The sequence below is a fragment of the Xiphophorus hellerii genome, chromosome 4 (genome assembly GCF_003331165.1).
Source record: "Xiphophorus hellerii strain 12219 chromosome 4, Xiphophorus_hellerii-4.1, whole genome shotgun sequence".
Lineage (NCBI taxonomy): Eukaryota > Metazoa > Chordata > Actinopteri > Cyprinodontiformes > Poeciliidae > Xiphophorus > Xiphophorus hellerii.
In genome coordinates, this window is record NC_045675.1 from 2,811,516 (window position 1) to 2,829,737 (window position 18,222).

The 18,222-nt window shown below is 38.6% G+C and overlaps 1 protein-coding gene across 1 annotated transcript in view; it reads left to right on the top strand.

Annotated features, from left to right (window-relative positions):
* The window catches only part of LOC116718654 (low choriolytic enzyme-like), a 28,863-nt gene continuing 10,641 nt past the window's right edge, over positions 1–18,222 (top strand). Inside the window, exon 1 of the mRNA XM_032560825.1 lies at positions 1–80. Within this exon, the coding sequence (XP_032416716.1) occupies positions 1–80 (80 nt within the window). The remainder of the gene's footprint in view (positions 81–18,222) is intronic.

Here is an 18,222-nt window from a genome sequence, read left to right on the forward strand (position 1 = left end):
ATGGAGTTTCTTCCCGTCCTCTTTGTCATGCCGGCTGCGTGTTCAGTCATCCCGGCGGTGGGCGGAGTTACTGCCACAGCGTGAGCGCAAATATCCCTGATGCTGACGGCAGGCAATCATGGCATCACACAGGTGGCGGTAATCTCTCAGCGCTGACATGACCGCCTCAATCTGCCTGGATGTCCCGAGGCCTCCATCACAGACGTGATTCAATTTGCCTCCATCAAAATGCAATTTCTCCGCTTCTCCATCAGTGCTCACCACTCCTCCTCCGTCCCTTCCTTCTCTCCTTCTTCTTCATCCCTTCATTTTTTCTTGAATATGTTACTCGTCCTTTTATTTCACACCTTTCTGTTTCGCCGCCATTGACTCTCTCACTTCATCTCTCTCGCTTCACGTCTCAGGTTGGATCCTGATATTTCCCCCGGGCTTCTGCCAGGTTTTTATTTTTTTGCGTTGTGTCTCTCTGACTGATCTGACAGCAAAGAGCCAAATGGGATTTGGCGGCAGTATTATCCTCACTCTAACACACACTTGGTCTTAGACATATTGGATTTTAGTGATGATGAGGGTATTAAGGAAAATGAGAGTGGCCTCCAGCCTCTACACGGCCTCCGTTGCACTAAATGGATGAAAGAAGATTTGGACCGGCCAACTGATGGACTTCATTACAGAGGTGGATGCGGATGGAGAAGGCAGAAGACGTTGACTTGTGCCTGCAGGGAGTCAGGAAGACAGGGCATGAGAAGTGAGGAGAGCTTAAAAGAGGAATTTACGGCTCTGCGTAAATGAGTGTGTGAAGAGGCTTTGCTTGAGGTGTTTCAGCAGAAAGGCACGTTTAGGAACGAGATGTTCAGAACAGCTGAGGCTGGCTGTACCTGCAGCTCATTAACAGTCAGGCGGTTCTTAAAAGAGCATGAGTTATTATAAAGTTGGGAAAAAAAAGCTGGTTTGAAATAATTAAAGAAACAAACAAAAAGAAAAGGGACATTGTTTAAATGCTAACTTCTTTTGCAAAGAACCATGGCTTCCAACTCAGGTTGTTTTCACACTAGACTCATTTTGATCAGGGACCAAAATCTCAACATTTGTCACATTTCCAGCTGCTGTGGTTCTCTTCCTCACTGCACTGAGTCAAACCAACCAAACCCTTTGAAAAGCCCCCTTGCCTGTGGGGGGCGCTGCACTAAGAACCACTGAAGGAAACGACATGAAAACCCGTGAAGAAGACACAGAGCCTAACTTCCTTCTTCACAAAATGGACTAGCTTCAGATTTTAGCATTTGGAGGATTTCTTTTTTGTCTTTGGTAAAAGACAAGCAGACATTTTTCCCCGTATAGCTAGACTCTTGTTTGTTTTGGTTCTATTTACCCAGAATTCCCTGCACTATGATCCACTTTTTACTTTTGGAGCGATTTGCTTGCGTTCACATAAACATTTGAACCACACCAGAGTTCATGTTAATGGAACGGAGACAGAGGTTCACCTTTTTTATTCGATTCGATTTCACACCTCTTGGCACGAATCAACTGAATAAATGTACTTAAATTAAAGATCCATTTCTTAATATTTCTTACCGTGAGAGGATGCTACAGGATAACCTGATTATATATTTATACATTATTTATTTAAGCTAAGTGGAATACTAAAAGCATTTGTATATGTTTACTAGACCTGCAGCAAAATGGTACAGGGTGAATGTCTTTTTTAAAATATCAAAGTATTTCCTAAATGCAAAGATTTAAAGGTTTTAAGCTTTCATTAAGTTGGAGAACAGGAGGAGATAATATCTGAAACTTAAAGCTTTATAGAAATAATAATATTAGCCTTTAAGTTGTGAGTAAGTTGAATATCTGTGCATTTTGTCTTTGTGTGTGTTCTGGAAACAGCAGGTGTAAAGAAAGCAGAAACCCACAAAGGTAGGGGTGAAAACGAGCAGCGATTTGGAGCGTGGAGTAGATTTAACATTCTGCAGGTCTGCTGAAGAAGTGTTACACTAACTCTCTCCTCACGCTCAGGTGGAAATGCCAAACGGGACGAAGTTCAGCATGTTGGGACCAGAGAGGAGCAAAGACGCACGCAGAGTCTAAAATATCCGCAAAAAACAGATTCACAATGAACAGGGGCTTAAAGTTAGATAAAAACTGATCACAACATGTTGAGGCATTAAAATGATTCGATTTATTTTGAGTTGATAACCTGAGCAGATGTCAGGCTTCATTAACAACAACAGTCTCCAGGTGTGTTGGATCCTGAACCAAATGAACATTTACCTGTCTGTCTGTCTAGCAAAAGAATCAGATTTGGGTAGTAACTATAGTTACATTTAGTTCAGTAACTTTTTGGGAAAAATTTACTTTTCGGAATATTTTGATTACTTTGTACTTTTACTTGAATAAGATGTCTGTACCCTCTACCCACTGTGAGTAACTTCAGTGAATTAAGATTTATCATGTTTTGATCAAACTGTCACCAGACAGACACTCACCTGCAGTTTTTGATTTAATTAGAAAGAGGTTGATTTTGTAATTTTGTAATTTTGTTAGCTATATTAATTATTGTCATTTTGGTCTTTGAAATACCAACTTTTCCTCATTTTGATCTGTCTGATGATGTCATTTCTAAAATAATTTTTTTGATCAGCTACTCTGTTCTTGAGTCGCCTTTTTACCAAATACTTTTTTGACTCCAAAGTAATTTCTTGGAGAGAAACTTTATAATTAAGTAAAAATAAGTTGAAATAGTGCTTCTCTTACTGGAGTAAAAGAGCGTATAATAACGCTACATCACTCTCTCCACACCCACTGTTCTATAATCTGCAGCTGATTGAAAGTGTGTTAATATTCAGCAGCACACAGAAACTGGTGCAGAAAAGTAAGGAAGACATGAGAATGTGATGTTGTTAGACCCGATTGGATGTCGAAGCATTCCTGCAGATCTAAATCCTGTTCATGAAGCCTTTGAAGTCCCAAACAGCTTTCCATGGACATACTTATCCATTTACTGGGTCTAAAATAAACTCCTTTCATCCATCTGCCACGTTTCTGCGCATGTTGCAGGCAGGATGGTGTTTGTCTCCAGTGGTTGATGGGAGAAACACATTCTCCTCTCAGTCAGTCAGAAATAAACATCATCTGAAATGCTAATATTCAAGTTTACAAAACGGCATGACTCAGTAAACCTTTACTTAGAGTTTCATTTTAGCCCCAAGTGTGCTGCTTCAGCATGTTAGCAGAGCAGGCCTTGATAACGCTGCCATGTAGGGTTATTGTTGCTTAGCTACCGTTAGACAATTTATATGAGCAAGGATTTTATGAAATAGTGGATACATGTCTCTCTCAAATCTACCTCAGGATGATAAATTTATCAAAGGGTTATGAGACGCTTTGGCAGAATGCATGAAAACAGAGGAAGGAGCAGATCCTGACAGAAATCATCAACAGGAGTTAAATTTACTCGTCCTGTCAAGGTCGCAGCGTTCATGCCTCTTAGTGTCATTGAGCAAAGACTCGGCTCCCACGCTGTTCTCCAGGGCCTCTCTGATAGGCTGGCTCACCTTCACCATGTTACCATGAGAAAATAATGGTAACAAAGACAGGAAGGTTCAAACGGTGCAATAAGAGCTGCTGCTTCATCCTGACACAAACACAAAGCAGCCACTCTTCACATTAAGAGTTTGATCCTGGGCAGGCTGCCATCACAAGACAACATGAGCTGGGTTTCCAGGAGCCATAAAAAATTACGCAAATTGAAAATAAATTTGCTTAATGGAAATATGGCCATTTTGAAAAAAAACACTCTATCGATACAAATATATTTTGCAAAGCTGCCATGGAAACATTTTTCTGCAACACGAGTCACATGATCAACAACTGGATGTTACTACTGGTGGAAACGTTGAAGAAAACGACAGGAAGTAGCAGGAGGATGTTGGTTGGTTTTTTTGTATAATGTGCAGCAAAAAGTTGTGCGATGAATCCATAGCTCTTCTGTAAAATCACACACTACAATTTTCCTTTTTTGCAAAAATTATCACCTTTTTTGCCAAAAATATAAATTCGAAAAAATGACCTTGGTTATTATTTTACGAAGGAGACAATTTTTCTTTCTGAGTAACAACTTCATCCGTTTTGTTTCTGTCATATTTTCAGTCTCTTGTTCTAAAAAACACCAAAAACAAGATATATATTTTAGATGCTTTACAAGAAATTATGAAAGCAAATCAGAATTTCTCTAGAACTCTTATTGTAATAAAAAACTCCAAAAGACAAAGTTTATCCAAGCACAAACAATTCTGACTTTTCAATAATTTTATGGCCATTTCACTCTAACTGGCAGGAGGATAAAAACAACCCAGTTTTGGTCTCTATTTTTCATCTATCAGTGTCGCTGACTTTATAATAAGTGTTGCAAGTTGCAACTTTCTTCAAATATGAAGGAGTTATTACTTGTTTTTTTTCAACCCACAGAGCACAAACCTGCACAAGCAAAAACTTCAGCCGATATCACTGGAAGATCACCTAAAGCAAAAAGTGTTTCTCGGGAGACAAGAAATAAATTCTCAAGTTGAAACTCTGCAAAAGCAGATATTGGTTTTCCTGATACTGCCTTAACCTGTGAAGCTCAGCGCTGCCCTGTTCGCCGGCGTTCTGCTCCATCACCCTGATCAGAGCTGACAGGGACACAGAAAGCTGCTGAGCCTCGGTTCCCGGCAAGTCTCACCTGACAGGTCATCAAGACTGTCAGGCACCTGAGCTGATTCTAATGTGTAAATGCAGCAAAACGCAAAACCCGACACTGTGGCCCTGGAATCCTACGACGGCTTGTTGGGGCCTTTCTAGGTATAAATATATAAAAAAGAGGAGTAAATTTATGCCAAAAAACTCTAATTTTTAGATTAACCTCAGACATCTAGAAAAACTTGAAGATTTCTAAATTTGAAAAGTTGCTAGAAAAAAATCAGAAATGTTGAGATTCATCTCATTATTTTTAGGAAAAACAAGGAAATCTTTGAGTTTGAAAAACTGAAAATTTGCTAGAAAAATTAAGAATTTTTTAGATTAATCTCAGAAATCTCCTGGGAAAAACTTAGAAGTTGCTCAGTTTGAAAATTAAAAAAATAAATTGCAAGAAAAAGTTGGAAATTTTGCGATTAATCTGAAAATCTGTCTAGTTTTCTGAGTTTCAAAAATCAAAAACTTTTGATTTCTCAAGCTCAGAAATTTCCAAGATTTTTCTAGAAGATTTCTGAGCTTTTATTCTTGCAAATTTGTGACTTTAGAAACTCAGAAATTTCCATAAGATTTTTTTTTAGAAAATCTTTTGCCAAAATTTACTCTTCCATTTTTTGGTTTTTCTTCTGTCTACAAAGGCCCTACATCATTGTATAAGTCTCACTAAAGAGCAAATTGGCTTTTTATTGAGCCCTGCAGAAGATGAGGCGTTGCATTGTTGTCCCTGTTATGCCATATTTTGCAGAGAGCTAAATGATTACAGTAAAGCTTAAAAAAACTTTCTGAAAGGTTTGCCACAAAATCAGTCATTTTATGCTGCAACAATCACAAAAACCATCACAGATCCTGGAGGGTCTGATTATTAGTCTGGATTTTCAGAGAGAATTGAAAACTTTCAGTGTATTTTTGCTTTTCCATTTTACTTGCAAATTTCAAATATGAATATAAAAGATGAAGATAAAATCTTCATAAATTAAATGCTGCAGAAATGAAGCTATATTCTTTGCCCATGACTGGAGGCTACATTCATCAGTCATGTCATGATCACAATCTATTAATAAGATTTAGACTCTGATGAAGAACCACACAAATCCTCAGCAAGGTGAAATGGGTCATTAAGCCGAAGTGAACTTGTTTTACTGAAGCAACGGTTTGGTCTAAAAGAAAACTCAGTAGAATACATGTTGCACATATCTACAGAAAACTGAGTTTTACTTGTTTGTAGACTTATGGAGAGTTTCTGTCCCTGTACTGGATGTGACACAGTGGAGGGTGGACAGGTATAGGTGGACAGTGACAGCGACTGCTCTGCTACTTTTTATGGAGTTGCAGGCAGTAAAGAAAAAAAGGCTTTGCAGTAAAGTTGAGTCTCAGTTGCTGGAATTCATTGGAGCAATGACTGCAGGAAAGAGACCAAAGGAGATGATCTTGAAGATGAAAAGAATTAGCATTAACTCTTTGCAAATTAACCAGTTAATCTCACAATTCTTAGTTTGGAGCTCAGAAGGTTAAAGCCAGAATTCAGAAGATATAAAATCAATCAATCAATCAATCAAATTTTATTTGTATAGCACATTTCAGCAGCAAGGCATTTCAAAGTGCTTTACATCATTACAAACACAGAAACACAATGCAACATAGAATCAAAAACAAAGCATTAAGTCAAGTTCCATCAATAAATTTGTAATTGATTACATTTCAAATACAATTCTAAACAGGTGGGTTTTTAGTTGAGATTTAAAAGAAGTCAGTGTTTCAGCTGTTTTACAGTTTTTTGGAAGTTTGTTCCAAATTTGTGGTGCATAGATGCTGAAAGCTGCTTCTCCTCGTTTGGTTCTGGTTCTGGGGATGCAGAGCAGACCAGAACCGGAAGACCTGAGAGGTCTGGAAGGTTGATACAATAAAAGCAGATCTTTAATGTATTGTGGTGCTAAGCCGTTCAGTGATTTATAAACTAACAACAGCATTTTAAAGTCTATTCTTTGAGCTACAGGGAGCCAGTGGAGGGACTTTAAAACTGGTGTTATGTGCTCTATATAAAAGGATAAAATAACGTGTTTTCTCTCATGAAGATTTTCAAGGGAATCCATTTATTCAAATTTATTCAAGTGAATTTTCAGCTCCTTGCTTGTGAACCTGTTAATTAAATCAATTTAATCATGTGAAATGTCCATAATTGAAATTTATTTTAATTTAATCGCACCTTTGGTCGTGCTGCAGGACTGTGCTGCTCCACTCCCCTGTTATTGCTCTTATTTATCAATTTATCCAAGACTATTCAGGCATTTTGTTGCTGTGTTGATTCTGAAAAACATAAATCATCGTCATGTTACAAGTAGGTTATGTCTGATTGCTTGTCTGCGTTCATCACACCCCACAGGAGTAATTTATGCTTTTTTGTGTTTCTTACAATCGAAATCAAGCAGCTACAATTTAATTTGTCCCAGATCTCCAACATCAGTCATTTTTTCCCTCCCCAAACAAATTGCCTTTAAGCTTTTTCCCTTTATTTTGCTTTGCTGGTGTTATAGGTCGAGGCTCAGTGTAAGAACCAAATGTTTGTAGGGCAATGTATTCCTTTTTGGAGCATAATCTGAAGCCTGTGGGCAGATCTCCTCGCTCCTCTGAGTCCAATTATACAGCGTGTTGTGTGAGCAGACGGGTGGTGGTGCAGATTTAGCCCCAGATCGAGTCGGCACCAGCCACCTCCTCCCAACCCGCTCTGACAGCCTCTGACTTTCACATAAACTCAGCTTCAGAAAGGCCTGGACACACACACACGCCCACACACACACACCAGGCAAAGGATTCTGTTCAAATTTAACGTGTGCCGCTGCCGCTTTGTTTATACTCTCAGACGTCTAATTAACAAAACTGAATTTATTTAATCATGTGGCTGAAGCCGGAAAATTATTCTCGCTGCGGTTGCGTTTTTGTATTCGTTGCTTCCACTGCTTAGCCAACAGTCTTATCTCTGCACAAGCAAAACAAATATTCTTAATTCAATGTTTTCTACTGCAAAACCTTCAGATGAGATTTGTCAGCTGAAGCTACCGACTAACCCTGCAGCTTATTTTAAAGCTCACAAATCCACCGTGCAATGTTTAGTTTCATGCTACAAGATAACACATCCACTATCTGTGAATATCTATTATTGAAATGTCCAAACAACAACAGAACTGGACAGTAAATACAATGAACTACATCAAAAATATCAGGACAAACGTATTTATTTGTTTATAAAAAATGAAAACACCCTGGTTTATGAAATTAAACTGACTCATGGCAAATCAACCAATCATGTCGACTCAAGTGGTTCTGCATCCATGTTAAAGTCTTATTGGAGCTTCTATTGCTCCAATAAAAACATATTCCAGCTAAATATGTTGAATAGAATCAACTGGTGCCAATTCTGTCTGCTGAGAAGAGAACATCAACGTTTCCACACCAGACCGTCCGCTAGATTTGGTTCGATTGGGGACCGAAGTTGCAACATTTGTTACGTTTTCAGCTGCTGCGGTTCGCTTTCACACTGCACTGTGTCCCACCAACCAACCTAATTTAAAAACCTGTTCCCCCTTGTCACCTGTGGTGGCGCTGTAATAAGAACCACTGACAGAAACAACACAAAAACCTCTGAAGAAGACACTGAACACAACTTCTTCATAAAATGTAAATAAATATGGAGTCAGATTTTGGAGGATTTCCGTTGTGACTTTGGTAAAAGACCACCAGCCATTTTTCACGCTAGAGCTAAACTTGCATGTTTGTTTTGGTTGTATTTACCCAGAATGCCCTGCGAAGTAGTCCTGTTTTCGTAGCGGTCTCTGGTATGATTGGCTTTCGAACATCGCCAGAGTTCACTTCAACCAAATCGAGACTGACACTGAGGTTCGCAGGAGTTCCTGAGTTCAGTTTTCGATTACACGTTCACACCTCCCTAAACAAACCGAAATTTCCATGCAAGCAAACTAGAGTTCGATTAAAGCGAACCAATCAGGACTGATGTGAAATCTCCCTAAGATTCACCAAAACTGGAAACCAGATTGGAAAAATGTTGCCTGTTCGGATGGTTCTCAATTTTATCTGCAAGATTAAGACATTGATATAAACTGCATGAAACATGAATCCATCTTACCTTGTCTTAATGCTATACAGGAGAGAGATATTTTCTAGGTATACTTTGGACCCTTTGTCACCATGTCCATCCCTTTATGGCTACAGTATACCACGCACCATGCTTAAAGGATCAAATCATCTCAAACTGGTTTCTTTAGCCCCTTCTACATGTAGGTGGCTTAAACTGGTTCTTCCACAGTCAGCACTAGTCAGATTTGTCTGCATTTGCAGTGACGTGATTGGCAGGAGTCAATTTGTTGATTGGCCCTGTAGATTTACATCACCGGATTTTATGGCTTTCAATAATTCTATGTTCTAACACCCTTTAAACTCTGTTATATCATTATTTAGTTTAAGATTTTCTGGCAAACTATTCCAGATCTTGCAGATTATTTCACTTGTAAAAAGACTTTTTTCCCATGTTAAAAGTGAAATAATCTTCCAGTGGATCTGGAATGTTTTCATCAATATAAAATAAGAAATTATATATTCAAAACAAGCTCCTGTATCTTGCTGAAAATTTGCTTGGAAGTTAGTTTTGTCTGCTAAGATATTTGAACTACAAAACAGACTAAAAATACTTGGTAAGATTTTGTGTTTTTGCAGTGCAGCTACACTGTAAGAACTGTTTTGAGCTTCTTGTTAGCAAACCTTCTGGTTTCCTTCCAAGAATGTTCTTTTAGCCGTCCCCCAGTGGGAGAAGGACTCTTGGCAGAAGCCGGACTCGCAGGAGAGATTACGTATCAGGTCTGGCTTGGAAATGCCTGGAAGCCCCCTGCTGTTCTGCAGATCTCTGTTCAGGATGTAACTCCCACTCTCTGGTGCTCGATAGGTGGTGGAAGAAAATTTTCTACAAAAATCATCAAAAACGATCAAACACTTTGGGTTTAAAGAATAACTCTCACTTGTTGGTGGCAGTATTTATTCTGCTGCCTCAGCCTTACATGATGTGATGTTACAGTCCCTGATCGATAAGGTGAGAAACAAAGAGTCATGTTGGACGTCACACATTAGGGCAAATACTGCAAAATTCCTTGCAAATATTTCTAATTTAGCACCACAAAATGTTTATTTTGATTGCAAAAAATAAACACAACCAACAAAATCCTGGAGGCACTGACCAATGTGAGAATATGTTTGATATTATTAATGTAAAGAAGTAATTATCGAATGCAGACACAACTATTCATTAATATTTGAACAGTTTGAACATTCGAGTCCATTTGGATTTGTATCAAAATGTGAACATTTGTTCTTCCGTGAAGAATCTGCTGTCCTTCAAAAGTTAACTAATGTGAAAACTTATAACACCAGCATGTCTTCTGCTACCGTATTTGAGGATTAACCGACTGAAGCTGCAAAGGGACAAAGGTTGCAGAGGATAAAAGTAAAAACAAAGGTTTATCTTTCTTTTGTTATTTACACGCGTCATCATTGTGTATTTTTGGATTAGCTTAACAGCGTGAGGCCCTGTGGAGCCTTTAAAACCACTGATCAGAGGCTGAGGCTGTAATGACGCCCAGTGGGAGGAAGATGATGCTCCGTGCCAAAAACCTTCCTCCTCTCTGAACACATCTGCTGATCAACCTCCTTCCGCCTTCCCGTCTTTTCACTTTGATACCCAGCATCTCTTTTTCTCCTCCTGTGTCCCGACCAGCGCTGTTCATCATTCAGCGCTTCCTTCCCCGTTAACAGATGCCTCAGACACCATTTAACAAATAGCACAGCGCGTTTTTGACAAATTAACAGAGACTCAGAACACAAGCCTGTCATATATCAAGGTCTGCTGCCAAGGCATTTAGTAAATCATTGTCTGCTTTTCAAAGCAACAGTTCAGACCAAAATTATTAATACGCCCTGCAGATAAAGATTATAAGAAGAAGTTTGATTATTTGTTGTAGGAATGGGATGCAATTAAGGTTTATGTGTCAAAGGAGGTGATCTGATATTTTGGGTGAAAAATGGCCAAAATTCACTTTTGGGACAAAATATTTTCCAAATTTATTTCATAGTTCATCTGGTATTGCAGTGTAAAGTCTAAAGCGACTTGAAGACGTTGTTATTTCTCTTCTTGACACATTTTTTGACCAATGTGACAAATACTCTGGACCAACGTCTAGCCAAGAAAATAAAGAAAAACGGGTCCAGCAACATTTGGATCATTAATACTAATTCAGATTTAATGCTATATTGGAGTTTTTTTCAAATGGCTCTTATTGGATCCTGGGACAAACAAAATTATGTTCTCTTGACTTTCCTATTTTGAAGAGCAGCCAAAAGAAATCGTTCTTTATTATTATTTATCATTATGTTATGTTAGTCATAAAGCATAGATTTCTTCCAGTAAATGGAGAATTATTACCTTTCTTTTACAACCAACATAAAACAACAGAATCAACAGAACAAGGAGAAACTGAAGAGAAAAGGAGGAATAAAGTCGTTATGGTTGCATCTTCACACCACAATGCTACAATCAGATGTCCAGTGCAGTGACAATATTCCTGCAGAGCAACGTTTGAGATGTGTCAGCTGAAATTTAAGTGAAGCTATTGCTGCATTTCAAGTAGCATGTGATCCAGACGGAGGGAAGTCATTACTTTTCACCAGCAGGAGAGAAGCAGTCGAAGCTCAGACAAGTCAGCTTGTCTCAGTTCAGGCTCTGATTTTTGTTCAGACATACCCTGAAGGAGAATTATGGAAAAAGACGACATCCGTAAAGCTTCCAGGACGGTTTTTATTACACCTGACAAAAAGACATTTATTACTATTTAGTTCTGAAACGTAAAATCTGAGAAATTAAACTAGATGTACATAAAACAAAAATATATCCAGCAACGCAAGACAAAAATCAGAACATCATAGGTTCAAATGATTCATTCAACATTGCTACTGATTTCTTATTTTAGGGTGTTTTTCACACCTGATTGTCTGGTAGACTCAGATGGATTGGGGACTAAAATTGGAATATTTGTTACATTTTCAGCTGCTGTGTTTCTCTTTCACTCTTCACTGTGTCAAATGAACCAAACTGTTTTACCATCCTGTTCCCCGCTTCACCTGTGGGGGCGCTGCAACAAGAACCACTGAAGTAAACAACACAAAAACCTCAGAAGAAGAGACTGAGCGCAACTTCTTTCTTCAGGAAATATAACTAAAAATAGAAAAGGGTCAAATTTTAGCAACCATGTAATTTCTCTCTTGTCTTTGGTAAAAGTCAGTGAGTCATTTCTCCCAGTAGCGCCAGACTGTTGCATTTGTTTTATTTGTGTTTACCCACAATGCCCGGCCCTGTAGTCCACTTCCTGCTTTGGAGTGGTCTCTGGTCCGTTTGGTGTTCACAAATGTATCTGAACAGCACCAGAGTTCACTTGAACCGAACCCAGACGTAGATTTGCAGGCGGACCAGAGTTCTCATGTTTGGTCCGAATCAGAGTTTGATTACAACCTGAAACAAACCGGACTTTCAAATGAACTGGAGTTCAATTAAAGCGATCTAAGCAGGGCTGGTGTGAACACACTCTCAGACTCTCCCAGTTAGATCCTTCGAGTTTCCTTTATCTGCAGTTTTTCTTTTGGTTCAGTTTTTTCTTTCTGCTTTCAAAGAAAAAAACGATCTATATCAGATCAAACTCAAGACACAGATCATTGCTGCAGCCGCTCTAACTTCACGGCACCCACACTTCGCTTTGTTCATGAAAGCCGCTGAGACTTCCCCGTCTGTCCATGTGCCTTTTCCCAGGTGACGCCAATCCCATTCACACCCTGCAAATAGAAACACCTCAGAAGAGATGTGTGTTTGTGGGGGTGAGACGGAGGCAGACTGACTGAACAGTGAGGCTGGGTCATGGAAGAAACAGGAAGTCCAAAGGCTTCCACTGCGATGTGGTACAGAACACGATCAGGACATTGGCTGTAAGTCCCAGATAAACATGGATACTCTTGTTTTTAAGGAGCTCAATGCAGAGGCAGATGTCTCTACAAACAAACTGAAAATAAATGATATTTTTTCTTCCCACATTTGATTTAAGAAGTGGCCAGACGTGCCCCAGTTTCACTCACGGTTTGTTAACAGGATTACACCGTCAGCCACAGGCTGCAGGCAGCTCTAAAAACTAAAACCTTCTAAATGTGCTGCAGCAACTTCAAGCAGAAAGAAATGCTCCCACATGGGGTTCACCTGCATTTCTCACTCAGGAGCTAAAAACAGATCAGACCTTCCTGAACCCTGCTCTCTGACTGACAGGCCTTTTAACTCATCTTATTACTTATTCCTTCTTGGTGCAATGTTTTGAATCTGATGTAATTTTTAACTGAATATGACTCTATTTCTGGATCTCAATAATTTTTTTGCTACTTATATAAATTTTACAGCTGCTACGGCTCTAAAAGTTGCGTTCGTTGTGAAATACATGGTGCAAAAATGTTGCTGTGATTTTGTGATTTGGAACAGAAAAAGGAAACTTCTGGAAGATTTTAAATCTGTTTGGGAGATCAGAAAGAAACACACTGATGCAACATAACATCACAAAGTTTAAATGAGAGGTTCTGGCAACAAACCAACCCGTTACATGTGCACCTTCTGGTGACTGAAGGCGTGTGTGTGTGTGTGTGCGTGTGCGTGCGTGTGTGTGTGCAGACTCTCGGTAGTTTGGTATCCTGTCTACTATCACTGAAGCATTCTCCCCTCTCCTCCGTTAACGTGCTGTTGCTATGATACGAGCCGCAGATCTTTACTCCCCCACTCACAAACAGGCTGTGTTCGTGTGTGAGACATCTTTTCCCCAAACACACACACATACACCCCCCCCCCACACACACTTCTATAAATCATAGCTTCACACCTCAAAAGGTCACCTGTTCTGCAATGTGTCTGCAGACCTGTTCCCGCCTCTTGAAACCTGCAGAAAATGTAAATATAGATATCAGTGTTAAGCAGAGAGCAGCTGGAACGATTTAAACAGCGACATCTTTTACTTGTTTTAATAAAAATCCTTATTGGTTTGTTATCTTTATGGTAGGAATACATTTCCCCTGAGGTTTAGGAAGTGTAGAAGTGGGCAACACTTTGGGTTTCCGTCTGCCATCTGTCCTGAGACAAATCTGAGGCTTAAATGTTTCCTGAAAATTTTTTTTTATTTGCCAAATGCAAGAATAATTAGCAAGATATTTGTATAGCAGAGTTCATCAACAAGGCAGTTCCAAGTGCTTTACATCATAAAAATAATAGAGTAAGTAATTATATGAGACAGTGATTGAGAAGAGAAAATCAACAGACTGTAATTGTTTCGAATGTTCTGATGCTCAAACTGTTGGGATCCTGAGCTGTGTTGAGGTTTCTTATTTTTTGTTCTTTAGTCTTTGATCAGTTTTGTTTCTGTTTTATTTTAGTTCAGTCCTTATTATTTACAGATTCAGAAAGTGTGGAGGACTAAACTTCCTCCGACTATATAAGTATTCCTGACGTTGCTTTCTTGACACCTGCATGTTCAGTTTTACCCATAATTATTGTTTTTCAACACAATCCTTCAGTAAGCTAACTGTAGCGTCGCTCTTTGAGCTGACGTCACGGCAAATCAGCGGTTGTTTACATGCAGTACCTTGCGGACCACTAGGGGGCGCCCACAGACCACCAATAGTCCCGGGACCACAGTCTGAGAAAAACTGTTCTATACTAATGTATTTTCCTTAAAAAACACTGTAATCAACATTAAAGCAGGTAAAAACCAGTGTTTATCATTTTATCTAAACGTTTTTTGGATTTCTTGTTGTAGAAATAAGTGAGTGAATGTGATCAGATCAGTCAGTAACACGTGATGGTGAACACTGCTGCTGTTCTGTACACAGTGGTTCCCATTGATAATAAGTAAGAATGCCTGCAGCACATTAAATTAAACTGACACCTCTCAGAATAAGCCACTCTGTCTGCCGGCTTTAAAAAGTCTCCTAATTTTAGTTTTGCCAGAGAAGAGATGAGAATTTGCTGAGCTCGAAGACGGGACGCAATGAGAGATGACTCACTCGAGTCAAATAAACTGCTGAGAGGCGAAGAGACTGAGAAGCAAACAGAAAAGACAGAGACTTATTATACAGTCAGTCCAAGAACCAGTTGGAAGACAAGAGACATAAACAAACCCAAACCGTGTGTTTTATCTCATTACAATAATGAGATAAAACATCTAATTTAAATACACATCACTACAAGTCTGGTTAACCAGCATTCAGACTTGAAACAGAGCAATTAGAAAGTAATATCCCCTTTGTTCAGGAATGTGGTTAAAACAAACAAAATGCCTCCATTTATCACCATTGTAAACATCCATCCATCCATCCATCCATCCATCCATCCATCCATCCGTCCATCCATCCATCCGTCCGTCCATCCGTCCGTCCGTCCATCCGTCTGTCCATCCATCCATCCATCCGTCCTTCCATCTGTCCATCTTTAAAAAAATCTAAACTATACGATTATAAATTGCACCCTGGTCAGAGAGCCATATCATAAATTTTAGGAATTGAAGCTGCTTGATATTATATTATATTATATTTCCTTATAGTGTTCACACCAGCTTAATGATGTCAGTGTAGTAAGATTTCATATTAATGTAGTCGTATTTTCTCAGCCTCATCATGATTGCAGTAAAAGCAAAATCAATTAAATTTGACTATTTATAATGTAGGCGTCTTCATTTGTCCATCGGCCGCTAAAGTAAAATATTGCAGCTTTGTCTGGTTGTTCTTCAAAATGTCACACGAGATTTATAAAAGTTAATGGGATTTTTTGTGGCATTTTTTTCTGTTGTAAGTTAAACATTGTTTTGTCAGGAAATGGAGGGAAGGCTGATATTCACATTAGTAGGCACACAGTAGAAAATCTATTTTCAGTGTCAGTTTGCTCCAAGGCAGCACCTGATGTAATTATCCACTGCACCTGTTTTCATTAAGGCGAACTTCAGGATCCCCTAAAACCAAGTCACAGCTCCCAACCGCAAAATTCACCAAACATTTTAGAAAATGGCTGAAATGATTTGATGCACAAATCCTGACATTTCAAAAGACTGAAGCTGAAAACACAAGAGTAGTTGTTTGTTATGGTTCAAGGTACAAACATGTTGGAGATGCTGCTGGAAATTATATCAAAGCACATTACACAAGAAATAGAAATGCTTACATTTTGGGCAACTTGTGGGAAAATGTAAGCTTACAAACAAACATCTGAGCCCAGTTTTGCTGCATAATCATCAGTTCCTTATGGTAATGAACTTATATTATTCAGAACCATGAGATAAGAAGTTATGCAGCAACATAAGTAGGAACAGATCTGACTTTTTGGCTCATTCTGCAGCCTGAAGTTTGTTGGTGCAGTCAGTAAATAAAGCTTTCTTGATTCACAGCAAATTTCTCTCAATAAATCTCTGAGTTAAGAAACATTTAAATATTTTTTTTTTTTATCATTCTTGATGCTAAAAGGGCTATTGTTCTGGTAAACCTCATTTCAAAAATGGATTCCCATCAGGCATTTTTCCCAGAACAAGTACCAAAATAAATGTCTCTAAATACACATCCATGCCACACTTTTTAGATTTTTTCTTTCAATAAATGGTTAAAGCCATGAAATCTTTTACTTTCACTGATTTGTGTGTCTTAGTCACATAAAATCCCATTTGATTACACTGTATTTGTTCTTGTGACTTAAAAAAAATGAGAAAACGTGTTAATATAATGAGTATTTTTCAAAGCTCTCCACACAGAAGAACAGGCCCAGATACATACAGTATATCTATAAATTCCTCCCGGTAGCAGTAACTCCTGACACACTGAGTCGGTGTCACCTTTAGAAAGTGAAGGTGGGAAAGTATGAGCTGGTGTGATGCCTGGAGGAAAAACAACGAGTAGAAATTAAATTCAGAAAGGCGTGACTGATGAAGAGTTTGCCGTATTTGAACACGACACTCCCACTTAAGTACATTTTATGATCCAGTAAATATAATTTTTTCCACTAATACAATTCCAGAGGGTTGTTTATTTACTCTAATTTTCTGACAGCTGCTTTAGTTGATCATTTGTAGCAAATGTTTATGGCGTGTTACATCCTCTGCTTCATCCTCAACTATCACAAAACTGTGTAGAAGGGAAACAGCGGAGCGATACTGCCTCCTTCTGGTGGAAAGATGGATGTTTAAAGAGAAGTGTCAAACAAATACAATGCATCTGGTTATCTAGTTATTAATCAGTCATTAAATTCAGTAAATTAGTAAAAGAACTAATTATCTCAGTAACTCAGTTATCAAAGTGAAACACATTCATTTATCACAAGTTGATGTTTTCATTGGTTCCATGATCTGGAATGAAAACATACGTCTTTGCCTTGACCTCACAATGTTGATCACTGAAGTCAAATTTTAGACATAAACAGAGATTTTTTCATTGAAATTATTTAAATTAAGTCTAAGGAAATGAAAGTACATGGCTCAAAGATAAACAAAAGCTAAATTAAGCTACTAAGCTAAGTAACTTCATGACGACTGCTGTATTATAATTAAGACTGGATCTGAATGTGGTAAATGATGGCACTTGTTTGAAGGCAGATTTAAACTTCATTTGAACCACAGCAAAGTCTATGTTAATTGGCTTCAAAGTGACATTGCATTACATTTGACTCATCAATTTTACAGTTATTAAAATTAGCGTTAAGCATTGTAATATGCCAGACTGTGTATTTTTTAAATAAACATGTAAGCATGCAATTGCACAAAATTGTGTGGTTAGAAGTTCCTAAGAACCGAGTCTGCTCATGGTCAAGAGGTTCTGTTGGTCTTTGTGGTTTAGTTTTTTTGTCATTGGTGCAGACCTGTGAAGGAACTGTTGCAGTAATCAATGTGACTGAAGATAAACGCATGAGAGAGCTTCTCTAGATCATAGTGGGACATTAGTCCTTTAATCTTGGAAATGTTCTTCCGGTGATAGAAGGCTGACTTTGTAACTGTCTTTATGTGATTTCCTTTCTTTCTTCCTCTCTTTCTTTCTACTGCAAAGCGAATCTACCAATATGAACTAACCCTGAACCTTCAATGGTTTTTTAAATTCAATCAGATTAGATTTGAAGGGTCTGACCTCTCGAACCCTCTCCTCTTCACCAGTTTCACATCAGACAGGCGGAAGCCACAGTTTCTGGAAGACTTTCTGGCCACCTGTTGGATGAAGATTGTATTACACCTTCTATCATTTGAAGAACATTTCCAGGATTAAAGGACTAATGTCTCAGCCAGATCTAGAGAAACTCATCCATGCGTTTATCTTCAGTCGCATTGATTATTGCAACGCCGTCTTCACAGGTCTGTCCAACAAATCAAACAGCTGCAGCTGATCCAG